A 20,332-nucleotide genomic window follows, 5' to 3' on the forward strand; every position below is an offset into this window, starting at 1 on the left:
CAAGGGTGGTCAGTGTGTTATTACTGATTATGTAACTGACATTTTTAGAGTTAACCCCTAACCCGATTCAGAGAGTCAACCCTGGCTTGTTTGATGACAGGGCACCTGATCGTACCTGCTGAGGGTGCGTTCCGGCCCACGCTGTCGTAAGAGCTTTGCTTTTGTTGCTTCTGGGCGCTTTCCATCTTGCTGTTAAGCATGTTGGCTTGAGCGGACTTGTTAGCTGCAGCTTTCTTGGCATCCAGTTTCTTCTGCCGGCAGGACTTCGCTGGCTCTGCCAGAGTACGTACCGGCCGGCGGAAAAAGCTGAGCATCTGGATGGCTCCGGTTCTGGTCTTTTCCAGCTGAGCCTCAGCGCTACCAAACTCGTCAGTGGACGAGGCCTTGTACAGAGGCAACACGTGCAGCTGCTCATCCTCAGGAATCTTCCCGATCTCACGGTTGTCCTCTCGGGTTAGCGTGCAGACCTAAAAACAGAGTGAGAGAGGGGGGGTGACCCTGTGGTTCCTGTGTAAATGGCGTTCAGTTCAAACTACAGAAAGAAAATAAGGGCAGTGGTCACTGGAGAGGCCTTAGTTACGCCCTGTTTCTCACTGGCCTGTTGTTCTCCACCTGCTCCAAATATAACTATGATGTTTCTCATAGACGTCCTGACGTACCACAGTGCTGCCTCCTGGCATGTTATGGAGATCTCGGTGGGCATGGGCGCAGAAGTCAAGACAGGCTGTGACTCCAGAAAAAGGACGACCTTCCTTCAGACCCAGACGGCAGTCTGGAGCTCTGTGTTCATGCTCCACCTGCGGAACACAAAGAGATCATTGAACAACGAGAGTGAAGACGAACTGTATGGGCGTAGATACGGGTGGGCAATATACTACCCACAGTGTTACAACTGATGCCTGTTGTTTCTTATGTCCCATGATTCTTTGCAAGTTTTTTTGACTTTGCAAAGGGAATATCTCTCTTGTTGGTTTCAAACCCAGTGCCTTTGCATTCCCAGACACCTAGGAGGCTAAGGACCTAACACATGCCTCCTCCAATACATTTGAAGCCAACCACTGCCTCGTTTTGAACTGCTGGCAGTGCGGGGTGCCCAGCTCCATCCCACCAGCTAGGGCTGGAGACTGACGAGGGAGAGAGAGCGCCATTTACCCACCCGGAGAGAACACGGCCATGCTTTCACAGAATTTCAGCTCTACATTGTCCTGCTGATAGGTCATTATATTAAGGGGCAGTTAAGGTGTATACCTGGTTGCTGTAAGCATCGGGGGCTAATTTCTTATACACTGGAGCCACCAAAGTTGCAAGGCCTTGAAGATTACTTTCCAGTCTTTCCTCCTGCAAAACAAACAAATGGTTCAGATTAGCCAAAACCTAAAGTGTCAGTATACGTGTTTTTGTCACTAGTTGTTTAGAAGGGGCTACTCTCATACCTCCTTAGGGTCGTCACCAAGCAGTTTGAATTTTCTTGGGATTTTACTCCTGGCAAACTTGCAGCCGTTGTAGTACATACTCCAGGAGCAGCCAAAGGAGAAAGAAGCCCCACAAGCCTCTGGGTCCAGACCTTGACATGCACATGTCCTCCTGATGAAGATGGAGAAGCAAACAATGTATAATTATAACTTTGTAGGCATATAAATGTTCATATTTCTAGAGTGTAATTAGGTATTAGGCATCAGTGCCCTAGAGTTTCAGCTGCACCTGATCACGCTCATGGAGTGCTGCACTGTTAAGTGCTTCATATTTAATTAGTTGCATTAATTGACCGTATTTATCCACCATTTAAGCTTCCACAAGTTCTCCACAGAACCAGTGTCTTTTCTAAAGAACCTTTGTTTTGAGTGTAGTCTCAAACGTGTGTACGTGTATCGTACTGGGGTCTTGTACTTACTCCTCATTGAGCGCACATCTGCGATTCGTAAGGGCACCATGCCTCGTGAGAGTGTCACTAAGGTCCAAGTAGAGGCGGTCGGCCAGGCTGATTGAGATTCCCTCCCAGATCAGGATAACCACCACAATGCATGATGACTCACAAGAGTGACCAGGCCTCTCTCGAACTAGCACCAGGAGCTTCTCGTCCACATTGGCCCGCCGTATCACCTACAGGTCACATACACGCATAAAGGGACTTATTACATGCCTGACAGTCACTATGTCACCATCTCTCCTGTAGAGGGTGCTGTAGATAAGCCAAACGAACAGCTCTTTAGTTACAGTGAGCACTTAGACTTGTGAGAAGCTGATAAATCACTCACCCATTTGGCGATAGGGCAACCCTGTGCGCTCTTGCCCTCCTTGCCTGTGTATACTACTTTCTCAATCCTAATGGCACCACCGCTCAGCCCAGACCTTGAAGGACAATTCAAGTTAACATTGTCATCACTGTACAAATGCAAGCATGCCAGGCTGGTGAGTAATCAGGAGTGGATGCTTTACCTCTTCTCCATGATCTCTCGGATGCCCTTAATTGTTCGAGCTGCTCCTAGATGAGTGTAATATGGGCCTTCATCCTTCTCGCTGATTTGTTCTGGATAAAAAAGCACAAGAAGAAAGTGTAAAGGAATGAAAACTATTGCTGGAGTAGTCATGCTCCTGGTCAGGGTTGCGGTGGGCAGTTTCCCGAAAGCATCTTAGTATCAAGGTGCTGTTAGCTGGTGGAGAGAGATGTTGGTGAGATGCTCACTCTACCATTTAGGAATCATATGTCCTATGTTTTTATGGTCATGGTTAGATGCTTTTGGGAAACTGCTCTTCTTGTAGAATCTCATTTAAATCAATCCCTGTGATTTATAAGCACATCAAAAATCTGTGACATTTTCCTTACCAACACAGTGGCATGGAGCAATGTCGTACTGGGTCTTCAGCGGTGTGTCCAGCAAATTTTTGATGGGAGTATCAAGCAATTTCATGGGTGACTCCAGAAAAGTTTGCAGCCCTGGCTCCACCTTTTTGGGAGTAAAATCTGAAGGTTTACGCTGCTCCTGAGTGCTGCCCTCGAGGTTGGTAGAGACCACTGTAACCCCCCCAGCCATCTCTACCTTCACCTTATTTGGGGACTTGATGGCTAGAGGCTTCTTTTCAAAGACTGGGGAAAGCTGGTACTGTTGTAACCGCTGCTCCATAGTGGCCAAGATGCTCTTCTGTTGGCTCTCCTCGCAGGCCGAGGATGGCCGCTCCTGCTTTACTATAGCTAGCATGCCGCTAGACGGTTCTCTGTCCTGCTGCTGCATATGAGGAGTTGGCATTTGGACTGGGGCCTCAAACCCGGGCTCACGTTTAATAGGCTGGAAGTTAGGTCTGATGTGATGGGGGCTCTGGGGATGGTGTGGCCTTTCCTGCTTGTGTAAGAGATGCATTCGCAGGGCAGCATGCTTGTGAAAGTCCACTTGTGCACCAGGGCTTTGAAGAGGCTGTCTCTGGAACTGGGCGCAGGAGTCCTGTAATTCAGTTTTAGGAAACATCTGGGCTGGCGTCTGTGGACCATGAGGACCCTCTGGTATGTGAGGTTGCGTTTTTGGACGTGGCAGTTGCTGAAAGTCTGAATGGTTTGACAACCTATGATTGACAGGCTGCTGCAAATATTGCTTTTGAGTGGTGGGACCGGTGGCATACTGCCTCTGTTGCTGCTTTTGCATCTCTGCTGCCTCACCGAAGCCAAACATGGAGGCCATGTCATTAGGTGTAGGTTGTGAGTTGGGCCGGGAAGGGTGGGGAAATGTAAAGTTACCTCTCATGGATGGATTGGACCCAGTATGTACTGGACCAACTGGTTTGGGTGACCTGTATGTTGGAGAGGACATTTCTGAGTTCACGTAGCCCTCCATTTTTTGCCTGTTTTGCATTTGGGGATCGATCTGGCTCTGAGAGGGATCCCGTGACTGAGCGTCCTGGTGTTGCAGCATGCTGGCTTGCTGCTGATGGGTTTCGTACTGCTGGTGGGTCTGTGGTGGCTGCTGAAGCATGAAGTCAGGTGATAATATGTGCTTCAAGTCTTGATCGTTTTTGCACATCTGCTCTTGCACTTGGGGGCAAAACTGCTGGTTCGCCTGTTGAGGGACATTATACTGTTGGGGCATTCGCTGAAATTTGCTGAGATGCATGTTAGGTTGGGCTTGCATACCAGATGGAGCACTGGAGTTCCCAGGCTGCCACTCTGGTGCTGCGTTGTGCTGGGACTGCGTGGGAGGCGTGGCGAGTTTGTAGCCGTTTTGCATCTGACAGTCTTGCTGCGGAGGGAAGTTGGGTTGGCTGTAACCCTGCGGCTGAAAGCTGTGAGACGAGTCAGGGTCTAGCAGACTGCTCTGCATCTCTGGGGCTTTGCAGTCGTCTGGAGAGAATTCCTTCCATGCGTGTTGCCGGCTTGCAGGGCGCTGAGAACCTAGAGCAGAGTTCAGATCAATCCAACCCATCTCCTGGCCTGGAGCCACTGTTTCTGCCATTCGGCCGGTCTGAGCTGTGAGAGGCAGCTTGTTTTCCAGCTCGCTGCACTGATTTTGTTGAGTTGCCGGGCCGGCCTGGGGGTCAAGCCGGCTGCCTCTGGTCTGAAGTTCCACATTCTGCTGCTGTGAAGGAGGAGTGGGGACAGCCGGCAAAGCAGACACTCTGGGGCCCTGGGGGCTTCCGTCAGCTGAGCAGGAAACGTCTGAGCGGTGCTGCTGCTGCTGCATTCCATACTGTAAGTGCCGCTGGCTTGTGAGAGTGCTTGGGACCTGATCGCCAGCTTGGCTGCTAAACAATCCCAGTGTGTCAGCCCCTTCAGACTGTGTTGGAGGCCCTGCCTGAAGTGAGGGCAGCGGGTAAGAATCCTGGCCAAAATCCTGGCTGGATTTGGCGAACATGTCTAAACCCTCTGGGTTACTGGAAAAGCACTCGGTGCTGTTTTGTGCCTGTGAACAGTCAGTGATGCTCATTTGTGAGGCCATACTAGACCCCTTGCCCATCTCACTCTGTGAGTGTGCTTCCTGGGCTGGTACATCGATAAGAGGGTAAGGCGGTTGCTGCTGTTGCTGCTGTTGCTGCTCTGCTCTGAAGCCTCCCGTGTACCCGTTCACCGTGAGCGCCGGTTTGTAGCCGCTGTTGCTGTTGGCAAGCGACTCAGAGGCTGAACTGGGAATACCTGAGGTATGTGAAGGTGAGGGGATGGCCTGCTCTTGCAGGTTGCTGGTGACCCTGTCTGCTGGAGATGAGCGGGTCTGTGGTGTGATGGAAACATGCTCGGGACAATACTGAGACAAAGATTTCTCCAAGAGGTCACCAGCTGGACTCTCCACAGATGGAGGAGTCACTGTAGCACCATTGGGTGTTGGCACCTGCTTGCTCCTTGACAGTGAGAAGATGTCCCCGTTGGGGTAATTACAGTTTCTCTTATCCAGTTCCTTGTCCAGCTCAGAGGTGTTTGCTTCTTTTATGTCCCACAAATTCTGCACCCCGTCCCTGCTCGTCTCGGGATTCGTGCAGAGCTTTTTGGACTGGTCATGGTCGAACAACGACTGTTCGCTAATAGCACGCTTCATCTCGCCCTGATCAAAAAAATCCTGCACAGTGCCAGGACTCGAACAGTTGTCCTGGTGTCGTTTCATTGGGTTGACCCCTGCACCGGGCTTAAAATGACTCCAACTGGTGTCCCCGTTGAGTTGCTGATGGGACACTTCAGGTGGCAGGTTTCCATTCTGCAGCTTGGCTTGCAGAGAGTCCACTTGGTGAGGGGTTCTGAGCTGTTTGAGTGTCAGACTTTCTTCCGTCTCATGCCTGGCCTGTTCTGTTTCCATCTGGCCTGCTCTGCATCCATTCACAGGGCTGCCCTCTCTGCGTCCTGCAACACAACAACAACAAGAACCGGAAGGTAAACCAGAGCACAAGGAAAGGCCCCGAAATCAGAAAACCCATTTCTAGATGTCAGAGTGTTAGTCACTGCATTCCTTTCACATTTGCAACAAGTCCATTAATAACAGAGTGAAACAGATGGAGGAAAGTCCCCACTCTTAAAAGCCATGAAGTCTAAAACCCTTTCAGTTCAGTAGAGAAGGAAACATGTCCCTGTAGTGTGTTATTACAGAGGACAGGGGACTGGTGTGATGCTCTTGTTTGGCTTGTGGAGTGAGTCAGTGTGAAAGTGACACACATTTGGAAAACCTTAACTCACTAAAGCAGCAGAGGATGAGAGGGAAAAATAAAGGCTGGAGGTTATTTGAGGACAGCGTCTGTTGCCAATCTGTGAGTGGGTGTGTATAAGGATCAGCATGCTGTGACGCCACACAGGAAGCAGCGTTTGGATAAGCCTCTAAAAACCCAAGCATAGCCACTAATAAAGAATGGAGGGAGTTGAGGAAACTGTTCTTGTTTACCTTCTTCATATAAACCAAAGGCTGGGAATAAAATAAAAGTAGACATGATTGCAAAACTATTCCAGCAACACTGGTAGCAGCACTAGATCTAAATCTGCGAGTCTCTGAGTGATGTACTTTGGACTCGTTCCACATTGACAGAAGCACAAACAAAAGTAGTTTCACAACCTGAGCGGTCAACAAGTCAACAGTGCAACTAAACGCAGGTATGAGCAAGTCTTTTAGCCACTAGTATCTCACCCTAAAGAAAGTCACGCTCACAGTCCGTCACTTTCAACTCCTAAAACAAATTCTGCTTAAAGATATACGACACACAGTAATACCTAAACAACTAGACACCATTAGTACTCAGCTTTGAAAGAAACTGCTGATGGAGCTTAAGGAGGCATGTTATTTATTTTAATAACTGAACATGGCTGTATTTATGGAAGAGCTGACACATTCATGACTATATGGTGCCAGAGGTGGCTCAGCGGTTAGAGCACTGGATCCCTGATGACAGAGTTCTGAGGTTACCCGGGTTCGCTAGGCCTTGAATCCTCTGCTCCCCAGGCCCTGCAGTGGAGGCCACTCTGGGCTTGTATGCTTACTGTCCAATGAATGTCTAAGTGTCATTACTACTCTAACACTAGTCCAACACTAATGTCTTTGTCTAATTATATTGTCTAAATGAAAAGAGTTTGCATTGCTCTGTAGATTGATTAGATCAATACATATGACGATAGTCAGGTAGCCAAGTATAGGACTTGATTGCATGTCCTGTAAAACCACAGGAACCGACGTTCATAATAGGGCAGTGGTGGCTCAGTGGTTCGAACCCTAGGTTACTAAACACAGGCTTGTGTGTTCGACACCCAGGGGGAGCGAGGCCCTTACTTTTTCTTTGCTCCTGGCTGGCCCTGCCCTGACCCTGAGATTTAATTGTACAAGTGACAATAAAGGCACATTATCATTAATCTATTACCAATGAGTACATAGTGTATTTAGGGATGGCATTATCTTGGCAGGGGCGGCACGGGGGTGTCCTCATCATCACCTGCAGACTGCTCTGCTTCACTTTCTGTCCTTGTTTCTGCAGTGAGCGCTGGGTGGAGGTTAAATAAGGCAGAGGTTGGGGAAAAAGACTGGCTCCCAACGGTCAGTCTGTGCCTGGGAAGGTCTCCCACTGGAAACGGGTGGGATAGTATGGTTGAGGACTTTGCATCACAAAAGGTGGAGAGGTCAGGATTTGTGTGTTAGTGTTTCTTGTTTGAAGGGCAAAAGTGTAATAATTCTATGTGCATATTTGTGTGATAAAGAATTTAGATTAAAGGATAAAGGATAAAGGATAAAGGTGCACGTATTCGTCACTGTACAGCGTGGACTGTACAGCGAAATGTGTCCTCCGCATTTAACCCATCTGGTAGTGAACACACACTCACACACACACATGTGTTAGGGGCAGTGAGTACACACACACACCCAGAGCGGTGGGCAGCCAACTCCAGCGCCCGGGGAGCAGAGAGGGTAAAGGGCCTTGCTCAAGGGCCCAACAGTGGCAGCTTGCCGAGCCCGGGAATCGAACCCACAACCCTGTTATCGATATCCCGGCGCTCTATTAGTTATGTATATTTAGTTTTTAGTTAGCAGTAGGGTCACAGTGACATAATTTAATTATTTTTTTATTTATTCCTTAGAATTAATCCATTAGAATAAACCGAAAAAAAAAATAAAGTCAGTGGTCAGTGAGAGTGTCTACCTGTAATTAACTCTATATAACATTAGAATAAACCCAAATAATCATAAAGCCAGTGGTCAGTGAGAGCGTCTACCTGTAATTAACTCTATATAACATTACAATAAACCCAAATAATCATAAAGTCAGTGGTCAGTGAGAGCGTCTACCTGTAATTAACTCTATATAACATTAGAATAAACCCAAATAAACATAGTCAGTGGTCAGTGAGAGCATCTACCTGTAATTAACTCTATATAACATTAGAATAAACCCAAATAAACATAAAGTCAGTGGTCAGTGAGAGTGTCTTCCTGTAATTAACTCTATATAACATTAGAATAAACCCAAATAAACATAAAGTCAGTGGTCAGTGAGAGCGTCTACCTGTAATTAACTCTATATAACAGAATAAACCCACATAAACATAAAGTCATATATATATATATCCTTACTTATTACTGTACAGTGGAACTGCTGGTTTCTGCTGTGCACATGACAATAAACTCCTGAATGAATAAAATGAATGAAGGAATCTTCTGTTTACTATTTGATTCTTTTGTTGTGTTGATATTTGATATTTTTCTATTTCTAAAAGTGCTTCTGCAACACTAACTCTGCAGATCTGTGCTGACTTGCATCCAGCTCCTCACTCTGTGATCGGCCTCGCTCTCCTCTGAAGAGCAGTTTGAAACAGTTGAAAAAGCTTCACAGCTACATTCTCTGCATGCTCAACATTTTTCCAACATGTGAACGAACCTGACCAGCTGTCCCTGCGGTACGACTTGCAGGCGGTACATGCTTCCAGAAGGAGACTGAGCCTTTGTGGCCGTGCATACCATGGGCCCCTTGCTTCTTTTGAAGCAGATGCACCAAACAAAGGCCATGTCTGGATCTTATGGCTAGACACTGACCTCATTTCATCTGCTGTGAGATCCCCAAGAGGCCTGGAGTCTTCACAGTGCCACGGTTTGCGGCTCAGTTTTCAGTATTTCTAAATAAGTTGCATCTATACAGGTATTTTTTCATCAGCCAAAATGAGCTATCTGACTGACGGCAGTCTCAGACTATTTGGACGGCACTCAATAAGACTGATATGCCATTTTGGGGTGCAGTGTTGGTGTCAGTGGCTGGAACAGCTCAGCTATTGTCCATTGAGGGTTATTCCTAATATTCCGGTTCAGCCTGGTGATGATGGTCAGAGATTACTCCTCTTAAAATAGCTAGCCCTGCAAAGTGTAGAGCATTTTGGTAATTAAATCAGACGCTGGACACAGGTGGTCTTGAGGACATTACAATTAAGCTTGTTAGAAAAGGCTTAAAAAGGTGAATGATTACTGTACAGCTCTGTCAACAAGAGAACAAACAAAACCAGGAATGATGTCCAACAGCAGTATCAGCGCTGTAGGACTTAGACTTGAGAACTGCTTCTGATCTCTAGACCAATGAAAACACAGAGAAATCAACTCATTAGGGCTGCAGTATATGTATATGTCATTTGTTACTGAGTACTGGCCTTTGCAATATGCAAATAAGTCAAAACACCAGTCACAGTGTTCCTGACCAATCACAGCTCCACAAGCTGGTTGCACCAAAAACCAATGTCTATATAACACTATGCCTATGTACTTTATATATTATCATAAAATAAAATAAACATAGTGGTCAGTGAGAGTGTCTACCTGTAATTAACTCTATATAACATTAGAATAAACCCAAATAAACATAAAGTCAGTGGTCAGTGAGAGTGTCTACCTGTAATTAACTCTATATAACATTAGAATAAACACAAATAAACATAAAGTCAGTGGTCAGTGAGAGTGTCTATCTGTAATTAACTCTATATAACATTAGAATAAACCCAAATAAACAGAAAGTCAGTGGTCAGTGAGAGTGTCTACCTGTAATTAACTCTATATAACATTAGAATAAACCCAAATAAACATAAAGTCAGCGGTCAGTGAGAGTGTCTACCTGTAATTAACTCATACACATAAAGTCAGTGGTCAGTGAGAGCGTCTACGTGTAATTAACTCTATATAACATTAGAATAAACCCAAATAAACATAAAGTCAGTGGTCAGTGAGAGTGTCTACCTGTAATTAACTCTATATAACATTAGAATAAACCCAAATAAACATAAAGTCAGTGGTCAGTGAGAGTGTCTATCTGTAATTAACTCAATATAACATTAGAATAAACCCAAATAATCATAAAGTCAGTGGTCAGTGAGAGTGTCTACCTGTAATTAATTCTATATAACATTAGAATAAACCCAAATAAACATAAAGTCAGCGGTCAGTGAGAGTGTCTACCTGTAATTAACTCTATATAACATTAGAATAAACCCTAATAAACATAAAGTCAGCGGTCAGTGAGAGTGTCTACCTGTAATTAACTCATATACATAAAGTCAGTGGTCAGTGAGAGTGTCTACCTGTAATTAACTCATATACATAAAGTCAGTGTTTGGATGTATTCAGTTCCACCAGCAGCTCACCTGGTTTACTTTATTAAAGGACTGATTAGATAGACTAGGTTCTGGAACCTGGGAATACTGGCCTTCCCCCAGTAGAGGGCTGGGACTGGTTAAGCTCCCTGAACAGTCACGAGAAACTGTTTATTGTAATGTTTGTGTTTTTAATAAATAAACGTCTGCAGATGAACAGCTGGATAAGGGAGGCTGGCAGAGCGCTGTACACTGTGAGCCCAGCCGTTCAGCTCTGCTACTCGGGTCTCTGTCTCAGCCCGTCTGTCTGGTGTATCTGGGCAGTGGGAGCAGAATATGACTATTATTTCTGCAACAAAGAGAAGCGTCTCAGCAAAAGCTCAGCAGGAGAGCTCTCCCCCTCCCCCGCCGCTCACACAGCCCAGCAGATAGAGAATCCAGTGATGGCATTGATTTCTGTCTGCCAGACACCATTATTAATGTATGTCACATCCGCAGCATCTGCCAAACAATTACAGTGCACGGGGCCGAACCCCGCCGCAGTCTAATCCATCATAATTATGAATTGTCTCTGCAGATGCTGCAGCGAGCCTCTGTTTGAAGATGGGTGAAGTGCTCTCTGAAGATTTCTGCAGAACGTCTCCATAACTGCTTCAGCCTGAGACACAGTTAACACTGCGAGGCAGCCATGACCTACTGTTACCTACACTATATGTCCAAATGTTTGTGGACACCCCCTTCTAATGAACACATTCAGCTACTTTAAGTTGCATCCATTGCTGACACAGATGTGCAAATGCACACACACAGCTTGTCTAGTCCCTGTAGAGAAGAAGTACTGCCAATAGAATAGGACTCTCTGCGGCAGGTCAACATCATGACCCTATTGGCTCCATGCTGCCTAATAATGCCAGGCGTGGGCTAGAGGGGTATAAAGCCCCCCAGCATTGAGGAGCTGTGGAGCTGTGGAGGAACTGTGTTCTCTGGAATAATGGTGGTGGAGCTCCATCCAGTACTTTTGGAGGAGTTGGGGATGATGAGGTGGGGTGGTGATCATCATCCAACATCCTGACCTCACTAACACTCTTGTTGCTGAATTCAATCAAATTCTCACAGCAATGCTCCTCCTCCAAAATCTAGTAGAAAGTCTTCTTCTCTGGACTGTAGAGACAGTTACTCCAACAAAAGCAGGAGAAACTCTTTTAATACCCTTGATTTCAGAAGAAATCATGAATAAGCCAATGGTAATGATGTCCCAATACTTTTGTCCTTAATATACAGTATGTATAAACACTGACTGAAGTACAGGCAACACGCGGGCAAAACGCAGCATGGATTTTGGCTCATTGGGCCGTTTTGTGTGTTTTGTCTGTGTTCGCTGGAGTTGAGGAGCATAAATCAGGTCTTCCAGGCTTTAACTGAAGCCAGAAAATGAATTACTGCGAAAGCAGCTCTACGGTTCTGCCTCTGTGCAGAGCGGGTTCTATCAGAGCAGAAGGCAGAAGGAGAGAGTATGGGAATAGATGGTGAAAAGGCTGAGAAACGGAGTGGTGGAGTGCTGGGGTGTGTTTAGTTTGGCGGTTTGACGCTGTCACTGGTGCTGTTACACATCTGGAAGTCATTAGCCTTGATTATGATCACACACGGTGCTGTCACATTCAAACTGCAGCTGGCCTCAGAACTGCTCAGTCCAAGCACTTCCTCACATCAACAACAGATAACACTCTATAAGAGCAGTGTAGGTGTAGTATTAATAATCTATAAGAGCAGTGTAGGTGTAGTATTAATAATCTATAAGAGCAGTATAGATGTAGTATTAATAATCTATAAGAGCAGTGTAGGTGTAGTATTAATAATCTATAAGAGCAGTGTAGGTGTAGTATTAATAATCTATAAGAGCAGTATAGGTGTAGTATTAATAATCTATAAGAGCAGCGTAGGTGTAGTATTAATAATCTATAAGAGCAGTATATGTGTAGTATTAATAATCTATAAGAGCAGCGTAGGTGTAGTATTAATAATCTATAAGAGCAGTGTAGGTGTAGTATTAATAATCTATAAGAGCAGTATATGTGTAGTATTAATAATCTATAAGAGCAGCGTAGGTGTAGTATTAATAATCTATAAGAGCAGTGTAGGTGTAGTATTAATAATCTATAAGAGCAGTATAGATGTAGTATTAATAATCTATAAGAGCAGCGTAGGTGTAGTATTAATAATCTATAAGAGCAGTATATGCGTAGTATTAATAATCTATAAGAGCAGCGTAGGTGTAGTATTAATAATCTATAAGAGCAGCGTAGGTGTAGTATTAATAATCTATAAGAGCAGTGTAGGGGTAGTATTAATAATCTATAAGAGCAGTATATGTGTAGTATTAATAATCTATAAGAGCAGTATAGGTGTAATATTAATAATCTATAAGAGCAGTGTAGGGGTAGTATTAATAATCTATAAGAGCAGTATAGGTGTAATATTAATAATCTATAAGAGCAGTGTAGGGGTAGTATTAATAATCTATAAGAGCAGTATAGGTGTAGTATTAATAATCTATAAGAGAAGTATAGGTGTAGTATTAATAATCTATAAGAGCAGCGTAGGTGTAGTATTAATAATCTAAAAGAGCAGCGTAGGTGTAGTATTAATAATCTATAAGAGCAGCGTAGGTGTAGTATTAATAATCTATAAGAGCAGTATATGTGTAGTATTAATAATCTATAAGAGCAGCGTAGGTGTAGTATTAATAATCTATAAGAGCAGTGTAGGGGTAGTATTAATAATCTATAAGAGCAGTATATGTGTAGTATTAATAATCTATAAGAGCAGCGTAGGTGTAGTATTAATAATCTATAAGAGCAGTGTAGGGGTAGTATTAATAATCTATAAGAGCAGTATATGTGTAGTATTAATAATCTATAAGAGCAGTATAGGTGTAATATTAATAATCTATAAGAGCAGTGTAGGAGTAGTATTAATAATCTATAAGAGCAGTATAGGTGTAATATTAATAATCTATAAGAGCAGTGTAGGTGTAGTATTAATAATCTATAAGAGCAGCGTAGGTGTAGTATTAATAATCTATAAGAGCAGTGTAGGGGTAGTATTAATAATCTATAAGAGAAGTATAGGTGTAGTATTAATAATCTATAAGAGCAGCGTAGGTGTAGTATTAATAATCTATAAGAGCAGCGTAGGTGTAGTATTAATAATCTAAAAGAGCAGCGTAGGTGTAGTATTAATAATCTATAAGAGCAGCGTAGGTGTAGTATTAATAATCTATAAGAGCAGTATAGATGTAGTATTAATAATCTATAAGAGCAGCGTAGGTGTAGTATTAATAATCTATAAGAGCAGTATAGGTGTAGTATTAATAATCTATAAGAGCAGTGTAGGTGTAGTATTAATAATTTATAAGAGCAGTATAGATGTAGTATTAATAATCTATAAGAGCAGTATAGGTGTAGTATTAATAATCTATAAGAGCAGTATAGGTGTAGTATTAATAATCTATAAGAGCAGTATAGGTGTAGTATTAATAATCTATAAGAGCAGTATAGGTGTAGTATTAATAATCTATAAGAGCAGTATAGATGTAGTATTAATAATCTATAAGAGCAGCGTAGGTGTAGTATTAATAATCTATAAGAGCAGTGTAGGTGTAGTATTAATAATCTATAAGAGCAGTATAGGTGTAGTATTAATAATCTATAAGAGCAGTATAGGTGTAGTATTAATAATCTATAAGAGCAGTATAGGTGTAGTATTAATAATCTATAAGAGCAGTATAGATGTAGTATTAATAATCTATAAGAGCAGTATAGGTGTAGTATTAATAATCTATAAGAGCAGCGAAGGTGTAGTACAGTGTAGTGTAGGTGTAATGCTCTATAGGAGTGGAATGCAGTCTGTGACATTTATTTTATGAATGGATGAACAGATGAAGGGATGACCTGGTCCGTCTCTCAGTGCTGTGTTTCAGTGCAGGCTGAGGTTGTATCAGGGTTAATATGCAGCAGATTCACTGAAAAGTGAGAAATGAGTTCCATCTGTTCTCCCTCTGAGTCAGAGAGGCAGGCGTAGCTTCAATACTGAGTGGAGACTGAGCACCTGCTGGACTGTTAAACCTCATTCTACCACTGACTGAAGCACCGTCATGTCCTAATCTAACTCAATTAAAGAGCTGAAACTGTACTATAGTGAAAGTATGGTGCTGTATCCCAATCTAACTCAATTAAAAGAGCTGAAACTGTACTATAGTGAAAGTATGGTACTGTATCCCAATCTAACTCAATTAAAGAGCTGAAACTGTACTATAGTGAAAGTATGGTACTGTATCTCAATCTAACTCAATTAAAGAGCTGAAACTGTACTATAGTGAAAGTATGGTACCGTATCCCAATCTAACTCAATTAAAGAGCTGAAACTGTACTATAGTGAAAGTATGGTACTGTACCCCAATCTAACTCAATTAAAGAGCTGAAACTGTACTATAGTGAAAGTATGGTCCTGTATCCCAATCTAACTCAATTAAAGAGCTGAAACTGTACTATAGTGAAAGTATGGTACCGTATCCCAATCTAACTCAATTAAAGAGCTGAAACTGTACTATAGTGAAAGTATGGTACTGTATCCTAATCTAACTCAATTAAAGAGCTGAAACTGTACTATAGTGAAAGTATGGTGCTGTATCCCAATCTAACTCAATTAAAAGAGCTGAAACTGTACTATAGTGAAAGTATGGTACCGTATCTCAATCTAACTCATTAAAGAGCTGAAACTGTACTATAGTGAAAGTATGGTACCGTATCCCAATCTAACTCAATTAAAGAGCTGAAACTGTACTATAGTGAAAGTATGGTACCGTATCTAAATCTAACTCAATTAAAGAGCTGGAACTGTACTATAGTGAAAGTATGGTACTGTATCTCAATCTAACTCAATTAAAGAGCTGAAACTGTACTATAGTGAAAGTATGGTACCGTATCCCAATCTAACTCAATTAAAGAGCTGAAACTGTACTATAGTGAAAGTATGGTACTGTATCCCAATCTAACTCAATTAAAGAGCTGAAACTGTACTATAGTGAAAGTATGGTACTGTATCTCAATCTAACTCAATTAAAGAGCTGAAACTGTACTATAGTGAAAGTATGGTACTGTATCTCAATCTAACTCAATTAAAGAGCTGAAACTGTACTATAGTGAAAGTATGGTACTGTATCTCAATCTAACTCAATTAAAGAGCTGAAACTGTACTATAGTGAAAGTATGGTACTGTATCCCAATCTAACTCAATTAAAGAGCTGAAACTGTACTATAGTGAAAGTATGGTACTGTATCCTAATATAACTCAATAAAATTTCCATTCCAGGGTATTTTCCACCCTGACAGTGAGAATGCTGCATGTAAATACAGTTTTTAATAATGTGGATATTTCTTCAGTTGTATTGAACTCCAGAACATCAGCATTTGATCCACCTCTCCACTCTTAGAGCTCTTCTTCACTCCTTACCAGAAGATTTAGCACTTTAACACCAGGACTGTGTGTGGTGAAGGACGTCACCTCGTTAAACTGCAGAGGGTGTGTGTGTGTGTGTGTGTGTGTGTGTGTTTTCTGTCCTGCTTTTGTTTATGGTCTGAGTACACTCCCCCGCTGCAGGATGGAGTGTACTGACTCTCTGACAGGGAAGAGGGAGAATGGAGTTCTGTTTGTTTGACGTCCAGAGCTTTCATAAATATTCCCAAACCTCCAAAATCAGAGTGAACACAGTTCCTCTGCTCCTGTCACTGGGTTAGACGGTGAGGACCACCCTTATGAAGATTTATACATGTTACTAATGAAGAACCACGCAGTGCCCAACACTCCTCCATACTGTTAAAGAAGTGCTCTAGCTGTCAGCTTCAGCAGAGATCTGCTAACACCGGCCTACAGCTGAACCCCAACCGGAGCGTTAATTAATCTGATCAGCTTCATTAACATACATGTGGACAAAAGTATTGGTACACACCTCTTAATCACTGAATTCAGGTGTGCTGTGTGCTGTACTCGTTTGCCACAAGTCAGTTGGTGAAATGTCTTCCTTAAGTTACTTATTGCCTAATTAATAATCAATAATTAATGTTAATAAGTTGTGTCTTATTATTAAGTGGTACTGAGTGATGAGTTTGATTATTTTGGTGAGATTCAGATGTACATTTAAAAAGACATTTAAAAACACATAGCTGTAACTAGGTGGAATATTCATGCAAATACTACACTAGGCATGCTACAAGCTATTACCCCGTAGCGCTTGTCATGTGACTTGTGCGCTGTGTTGGTGCAGTGAAGAGCTTTTTCCGTCTACATTTCTGTGTTCGACCACCGTTACATCTCTGAATGGGGTTTTAGGGTGCTTTATTTATTTTTATTTTTATTTTTAAGTGGCTTGAAAAGGCTGAATACCCCGTGTAATCCACTTCACTGTGAACTACTGGGGTGATTGCAATGAACCTCCAGTAATTGAATTGGCTTCTGCTGGTTCCTCATCAGTCCGTGGGTCAGTCTGTAAATGAGAACCGGTTCTCCTCTGGAGGTGTGTATTAAACACAGCTGCTACAAGCTAAATACAGATTTTAAATACAGTTTTGATTGGTTTGAAGGGCCTAGATCACACACAGTCAAGAGGAACTAGAACCTAGAAAATAGATCCAGACTGTTACCACCTCACACATCCGGTCTAAAACAGTAGGCTGGTTAATATGGGAGCGTAAAACCATATATGTTTCTAAATAGTCAGAATTTTTTAATTATTACATGAAATATTTTTAGACTCCTGACCATGGAGGATTGTGGTGTTGAAGGGATTTGAACATATGATCTTCTGAGTCTCCTGACGTGCAGGCAGTTAGACAGTCACTCCTCTCTTCTCAGTCTGAGAAAGAAGGGAAAGGAAATTTACTCAGAACTAAGTTTTTATTGAGTGGAATTTCACAGCTCTAGACCGGCCCTATGGTCTAACTGCTGCTCATCAAGTATGAGGACATATATTTAAATTATTTTATTAAATATTACTGTTTTAATCAACTGTAATCAATTCCAATTAATCACCATCTTAACCACCTTTTACACTGCCAGTCTATACAGTGGTAGCTCAGCGGTTAGAGCGCTGGGATATTGATAACAGGGTTGTGGGTTCGATTCCCGGGCTCGGCAAGCTGCCACTGTTGGGCTCTTGAGCAAGGCCCTTCACCCTCTCTGCTCCCCGGGCGCTGGAGTTGGCTGCCCACCGCTCTGGGTGTGTGTGTGTACTCACTGCCCCGAACACATATATGTGTGTGTGTGTGTGTGAGTGTGTGTTCACTACCAGATGGGTTAAATGCGGAGGACACATTTCGCTGTACAGTGACAAATACGTGCACCTTTACTGACACTTTTTAAAGAAAAAGTTTTTTAATGAACAAAATCCAGTGGTTCTATATATACTATAAGGACAAAAGTATTGGGACACCTGCTCATTCATTGTTTCTTCTGAAATCAAAGGTATTAAAAGAGCCAACCCTGCTTTTGTTGGAGTATCTGTCTCTACTTTCTACTAGATTTGGAAGGAGCATTGCTGTGAGGATTTGATTGCAATTAGCAACAAGGGCACCATCATTCCACTGCTCCACAGCTCCTCAATGCTGGGGGGCTTTATACCCCTCTAGCCCACACCTGGCATTATTAGGCAGCATGGAGCCAATAGGGTCATGATGTTGATCTGCTCCAGAGGGTCCTATTCTATTGGCAGTACTTCTTCTCTACAGGGACTAGACAAGCTGTGTGTGTGCATTTGCACATCTGTGTCAGCAATGGGTGCAACTTAAAGTAGCAGGATGCATTCATTAGAAGGGTTGTCCACAAATATTTGGACATATAGTGTAGAACCATGGCAGCCCATAAACATTCGGATGCTTAAATGCTGGGTCTGGTTAAAGGTCTTTACATTGTTGAAAACCTTTTGTAGATGATTTCATAGAGAACCTCTTAAAACTTTTACATAGCACCAAAAGGGTTCCACTCCTCTTTAAGTGTTAAGGAACCCTTTGTACTGAACTTAAGAGTGTAATGCATGCTCTATAAATCTCCACCCTGAGCAGTGAGGTAACTCTGAACACCGGCTTGTCTTTCATTTTATTTGCAAATAGTTTCTGGAAAAGGTTCAGCGGCTCTGTTCACGTGACGGCAGAGTTCTCCATTAGCTCTGTCACTCAGTAGTGGGTGGGGAAGGTTCCTGCTCTACAGTGAGAACACTGTGTGTGTTTTAATAGTAAGAAGCTGAACACAGTAAACTGGATTCTGGCTGGGAAACAGACTGATGTGTTTACAGAAGGAAGAAAGTCCTTATTTAAGTGAATTCTGGTCTTTTAGATTGACAGGATATCCCTCCTCAGTGTGTATTCACGCCAGAATAGCATTCGCAGTCCATTCCCAATCCTTCCCTAGAGCCGCTCCACAGTTTCCCTCCAGCCCAGCAGCTGCCACAGTTGGATACACCCACACCGAAAACAAAAAAATCTCTGAGAGTGGAGGATAACAAAGCAAGAGAGCCCAGCTGAGGGCTATACACACACACACACACACACACACACACACACACACACACTGCTCGTAATGACAGCATTAACTCAGGGACAATAGGAATGCATTAGCTGCATCCTGTACGTTTCATTAAAAGGAATGGCTCATCCAGAATCTTTACATTTAGCACTGAACACTGCCTGGTTTACTGGAGTATTTCTGCACAATCAAACAAACCTACAGGCCCTAAACACACTGATACATCCATCCTGACTCTACACAGTAGAGCTGCTTCAACTTCCCTCCTTTCTTCACTAGGCTGCAGAAAAGCTCTTTCATTTTCTCAGCAACTGCCCACTTCCTGTAGCAACCCCTACCCACCCCACTGACCCCCCACAAAAATCAGTGGTCAATGAGAGTGTCTACCTGTAATTAACTCTATATAACATTATAATAAATCCAAATACACATAAAGTCAGTGGTCAGTGAGAGTGTCTACCTGTAATTAACTCTATATAACATTAGAATAAACCCAAATAAACATAAAGTCAGTGGTCAGTGAGAGTGTCTACCTGTAATTAACTCTATATAACATTAGAATAAACCCACATAAACATAAAGTCAGTGGTCAGTGAGAGTGTCTACCTGTAATTAACTCTATATAACATTAGAATAAACCCAAATACACATAAAGTCAGTGGTCAGTGAGAGTGTCTACCTGTAATTAACTCTATATAACATTAGAATAAACCCACATAAACATAAAGTCAGTGGTCAGTGAGAGTGTCTACCTGTAATTAACTCTATATAACATTATAATAAATCCAAATACACATAAAGTCAGTGGTCAGTGAGAGTGTCTACCTGTAATTAACTCTATATAACATTAGAATAAATCCAAATAAACATAAAGTCAGTGGTCAGTGAGAGTGTCTACCTGTAATTAACTCTATATAACATTAGAATAAATCCAAATACACATAAAGTCAGTGGTCAGTGAGAGTGTCTACCTGTAATTAACTCTATATAACATTAGAATAAACCCAGATAAACAAACACACACACACACACACACACACACATATATATATATATATATATATATATATATATATAAAAGCCTGTAATGTCTGTATATGATCTGGTGTGATTAGTGCTGGGGTTGTGTCCAGAGGGGTCAGAGAGTGTGTGCTGGTATTTATAGCCGCTGACTGGGCTAACTGCTTCTGAGCCTGAGGGTGGGGCAGGAGGACACACAGCGGGTCAGTGGGGTTTGGAGACGTTGTAGAG

At 42.7% G+C, this 20,332-nt stretch overlaps 1 protein-coding gene across 1 annotated transcript in view; it reads right to left on the reverse strand.

The window, feature by feature from the left end:
• tet2 (tet methylcytosine dioxygenase 2) overlaps positions 1-20,332 on the reverse strand; it is a 53,438-nt gene that overhangs the window by 4,387 nt on the left and 28,719 nt on the right. Inside the window, exons 2-9 of the mRNA XM_072678617.1 lie at positions 2,825-5,812; positions 2,437-2,527; positions 2,256-2,349; positions 1,892-2,100; positions 1,434-1,584; positions 1,249-1,338; positions 660-797; positions 116-467 (exon numbers count right to left, since the gene is read on the reverse strand). Of these exons, the coding sequence (XP_072534718.1) occupies positions 116-467; positions 660-797; positions 1,249-1,338; positions 1,434-1,584; positions 1,892-2,100; positions 2,256-2,349; positions 2,437-2,527; positions 2,825-5,768 (4,069 nt within the window). The 5' untranslated portion in view covers positions 5,769-5,812. The remainder of the gene's footprint in view (positions 1-115; positions 468-659; positions 798-1,248; positions 1,339-1,433; positions 1,585-1,891; positions 2,101-2,255; positions 2,350-2,436; positions 2,528-2,824; positions 5,813-20,332) is intronic.

The sequence above is a fragment of the Salminus brasiliensis genome, chromosome 4 (genome assembly GCF_030463535.1).
Source record: "Salminus brasiliensis chromosome 4, fSalBra1.hap2, whole genome shotgun sequence".
NCBI lineage: Eukaryota > Metazoa > Chordata > Actinopteri > Characiformes > Bryconidae > Salminus > Salminus brasiliensis.